The sequence below is a fragment of the Neltuma alba genome, unplaced genomic scaffold (assembly GCF_004799145.2).
Source record: "Neltuma alba isolate B1F8T4 unplaced genomic scaffold, ASM479914v2 tig00011146_pilon, whole genome shotgun sequence".
Lineage (NCBI taxonomy): Eukaryota > Viridiplantae > Streptophyta > Magnoliopsida > Fabales > Fabaceae > Neltuma > Neltuma alba.
The window spans coordinates 911,222-915,597 of NW_021635881.1; the positions used below are offsets into that span (position 1 = coordinate 911,222).

The 4,376-nt window shown below is 31.6% G+C and overlaps 1 protein-coding gene across 1 annotated transcript; it reads right to left on the bottom strand.

Moving 5' to 3' along the window:
• Window positions 1-337: 337 nt before the first annotated feature.
• LOC114761881 (glycosyl hydrolase 5 family protein-like) lies at window positions 338-2,510 on the bottom strand. The gene is made up of 2 exons (XM_028951333.1): window positions 1,956-2,510; window positions 338-502 (listed from the first exon to the last, which is right to left on the bottom strand). Exons 1-2 carry the CDS (start codon window positions 2,508-2,510, stop codon window positions 338-340), a joined length of 720 nt encoding a protein of 239 aa, XP_028807166.1.
• Between the last annotated feature and the right edge of the window lie 1,866 nt (window positions 2,511-4,376).

Sequence of the window (4,376 nt, forward strand, 5' to 3'; positions counted from 1 at the left end):
ATATAAGTAAATTTAGGACATCTGAGGCATAACTTTAAAATTCAAGCTGCACGAAGGAGAGGGTGACTTGTGCTGGTCCTTTAAAAGGGATTTCTAGTACAGGCACCTGAGTGAAGACGTCATACCCACATGGTCACGACAAAGCACAAAGTATGAAATTAAAGGAAGAGAAAGAGACTAGACCGATGACATATAATCTACCAAGTGTGAGTGGGAGATGTAGGAAAATGGGCCAGTCCACCCTTGGTGGATTGGACCCAAACCCATTTATTTTTTGAGGTTCTGGTGCAAATTAGAAAACATCCGGGTCGGGAATTATAGTTTTCACTTTTTGCATTTAAATTGCATAGAAGGGAGTAGGAACGGTTGCAATAACCACAATAACTAACACTTTAGGGTTTGCTTCGTGAATTGTTCTTGCTCCTTTCCTCATGTACTCGTACCAATCATGCTTGCTTTGTCGTGCATTTGTTAGCTCATTCCTCAAGTCAACAGCTACTACCTAAAAAGAATATCAAGTTCAGTTGATTTTTGAATCTAGAAGTTAAACAAATCATGTGTATGGTGCATGTACTAGGGAGAGAAACATTCTCCTCAAGAGAAAGTAGAATATATCAACTGTGTTTATTTAAAAATAACAGTTTATATAAAATCAATGATTAAATTGAAAACAGTCATCGCTATATATTCAAACACATATATTCATATCTGAATTTCTTTTTCTATGAATACATACATCATTGGAACATAAAGGAAAAGTAGCCTATTTAAAAAAAAAAAAAAGGTGAGAAGAACCCAAATCAAAGCACTGGTAGTCTATGTGAATAAAATTTTGAAAACATAGAAATTTATTAGATCATCTTCACCAATAAAATTTTCAACAAGAAGAACCATGGAAAAAAAAACCGGACCGGACCGGCCGGTTCAACCGGTGAACCGGTCTAGTGTCCGGTCTGGTTTACTAGATGAACCGGGCAGTGTTCAAACCGGTCTTGAACCGGTTAAATCGGTCAAAACCGGTATTAAACCGGGTAAACCGCCGGTTGGAGTGGATTAGCCGATTTAGTGATTTAGCCTTCCCACCGGCGTAAAACAACGTCGCTCTATCACTGGAAAAAAAAAAAACCAAATCTGGTCGATCTCTATTATGATCTGGAGAAAGAAGAAAAGAAACTCCATATTTGTTTGCCTGTCCGCTGATTCTATGCTCACTCTTTTAATCGAACTTTGTTGGTGCTCGTGGTCATTGTTTTCACTCTTCATTTCTTGATCCATTGCCGTCATTCTTACTGCATGGCTGTCGTTGCTGTATCTTCATCCCAGTAGCTTGTGTTGTTGGAAGGAAAGAAGAAAGAGATGCTATGCTGATTGAAGGTAAGGCGGAAGAGAGGGGAGAGGGGAGCTCGTGTAGAGGGAACATAAAAGAGTCCGTAGAAGTGCATAGAGATAAGAAAGCCAAAAATCAATTAATCAAATGACATGATTTGATGGATGAGTGGGGAAGGAGGAAAGAATGCAGAAAAAGTAAGGCCTTCCACGTGCTTGCGCAGAAGATAAGGAGAGAGAATAAAAATAGAAATATAAATATAAACCTGATAAGAAAAAAAATAAAACTAGAAGGTAAAATTTAATGGACTATAAATTTATGAAAAAAATAAAACAAAAAGATTAAATAGTATTTTTTTTATAATTAGAATAGGAATTTTTTTACGTATTTTAATTATTACCGGTTTAACCCGGTCTGACCCCGATCTAACCCATTAACCCTTGAACCAGTACATCAACCGGTTTAGTAACCGGTCCGGTTTTTTGTTCCTTGAGAAGAACCCAAAATACAACTCGTCTAAATTATAAAAAAAAAAAAGTAACGCAGAAAAGATAAGATTCTGCTTTTATCCTTCTTAAATCATAGAAACTAAGTCATTTGAAAGATATATATTAATTAATAAACTTACATGGGGTTTTTCCTTGAAGTAGGTGGCCACAAAAGATAAGCCTCGAAGCCATTCCTGAGGGTCAATGTGTCGATCTCCAAAGAATCCATTACCATCATCATTACCACAACACCAATCTGGGAGACTAACATGATTATCAATGGTGACCATAACGCCATTTTTATCCAAGGCATCAACCACAGCTTCATAAGCCTCAAGATGAGTCGTGTTCAAGACCCAAGGATTGTGTTTGGCTATGGCGGCTTTAGTGGCCTCTGGTAGATCCAAACCAGATAGGGTTTCCGCAACAGTTTGATTGGCATAACGAGTGAACAAGTAGGTTGAATAAGAGAGACGAACGCAGTTAAAGCCTTTATCATGGAACTGATGAACAATATCATTCAGTGGCGATTTGTCTAAACCCTCGACCACCATTGGAGAAAGATCACCAACCCAGTGAGCACAAACTAGTTTCACACGTTTCCCTGTTGCTTCGTCCACGATCCATCTCTTGTTTGTTGAGAGAGGTAGGCTGTTTGAGGACGATATCAGTACCCCAAGATAACATATCAACATTAACAGTACTAAATATGAGCTTTTGGTCAACATCTTCATTGACGACACGAAGAAAACAGTTTTTTCTTAGACCTCCGCTAGCTAGTGTTGTGACTTGTGGATGATCAAGTATCAGCGTGTATATATAACCTTAGATCTCTCAAAGATAAACTAGCCATATAGGCAGAGAGGATAGAGGTATATCTTTATTTATTTGAATACATATAATTTAAATTTTAAAATATATTAATATATTGATCGATTATTCGATTATTGATATTACTCTTTAAAATTTTAAATTTGTCGCGATAGTTTAATGATTTAATAAATTTATAGTTAATAAATAATTTTTTTTATTCAAAGTATAGATAGTAGGCATAATATTTTTACAAACGAAGAAAAAAAAGAAGCTCGCAAATTGTAACAAAATTGTGATCATGCATAAAAAGAGAAGCATGATCATAAAAACGATTTGATATCATTGAATATAATCCAGTGTCAATTTGAGCTGGATTGGGATGAAACAATGTTTGAGTTTCATGAGGAACAAAAAACCAGATCAAACACTAAATTGGTTGAAGTAGTGGTTTAGGTCAGCTAGGATCTAACTAGGATCAAATCGGTCATATTAAAATAATATAATTTAACTGAAAGTAACAAAATATAGCAATAATAATAATCACTAATAGCAAAATATAAGAAAATATAATAATAGTTTGATTGTAATAATAACAAAGTATGACAAGATTGAGAATTTTTATCTTTATGATTCCTTAATAACTAAAAAATTAATAATCATTGATACCAAAATTATTATTAAAATTCATTTAAATTAATATTAACTGAGATATTAGGGGGCTGAATAAAAAAAAAATAAAACCAATAATACCATAATCATCTAAACTAGTTTATCACCAGTTTGCCACCAATTCAACACTTAAACAAAACCGGCTAGTCTGGTTGAACCGGCTGGTTCAGTTTGGCTTGTTGGTCACTAGAGTTTTAAGATAGAGATATGATGAATTCGTTTAACCACTGAATGTGAAAAAGAAATAGATAACGTAATAACTAACTTTAATTGTTGCTTTTACTACTTTCTTTGACCTCTAATTATTGAATGGAAAATTAGAATGAAGGAACTAAAAAAATAATATTTATTGGGGGAGCATAAAAATTGTAATTACTTAGAAGGATCACATTGAAAAATAGAAAATTAAAAATACTGAATTACCTTTAATTAAATTTCCTAAATTGTATCTTGAAAACTAATAAAAAAATTTAAAATTTTACTAATTTAAATAAAATTTTCCTCAATTTTTTCAACTTGCACATATATCTTTACGGAAAAACATTTACATGTTGGTCAGTTTTGTTAAAATTATGATTTTATTTTTGTCAAAAAAATGTAATTTTATTTTTAAAATCAACATAAATTTTGAAAATAAATAAAAATTATGTAATTTCAATAAACTCGACATCTTTTATAATTTATTACATAGGTTAAAAAAAGTTATATTTATCTAGAAGATGAAAATAAAATTTTGGAAGAATAACCAAAAAACTACCTATTAAATTTTAAAATGACAAGTAGGTGATTTTGACAGATTTTGACATGTTAAAATTATTATAAGAATAGTCAACATAATCTATTTATCTTTTTAAAATTTAATAAGTATTTTTTGTCATTTTTTCCAAAATTTACATAATTTTAAACAATATGTTCAATGAAAGTTTATATAATTTACTTTATTTTGAAAAAAAAATATCCGAGATAACAAAATCATGTTAATGTTAATTTTGTTTTGATGAAAAATCCATGTAATATTAATAAAATTAAAAAGATCAGATTATTTATTATATTATCATAACATATTAAATTATTTTAAT

What these genes read in the sequence shown, in the direction of transcription:
- LOC114761881 (XM_028951333.1), bottom strand. Translation starts at nt 2,510, where the DNA reads ATGTTGATATGTTATCTTGGGGTACTGATATCGTCCTCAAACAGCCTA. An exon ending in ACTTCAAGGAAAAACCCCAT is followed by an intron (nt 503 to 1,955) that starts GTAAGTTTATTA and finishes TATTCTTTTTAG; the next exon opens with GTAGTAGCTGTTGACTTGAG.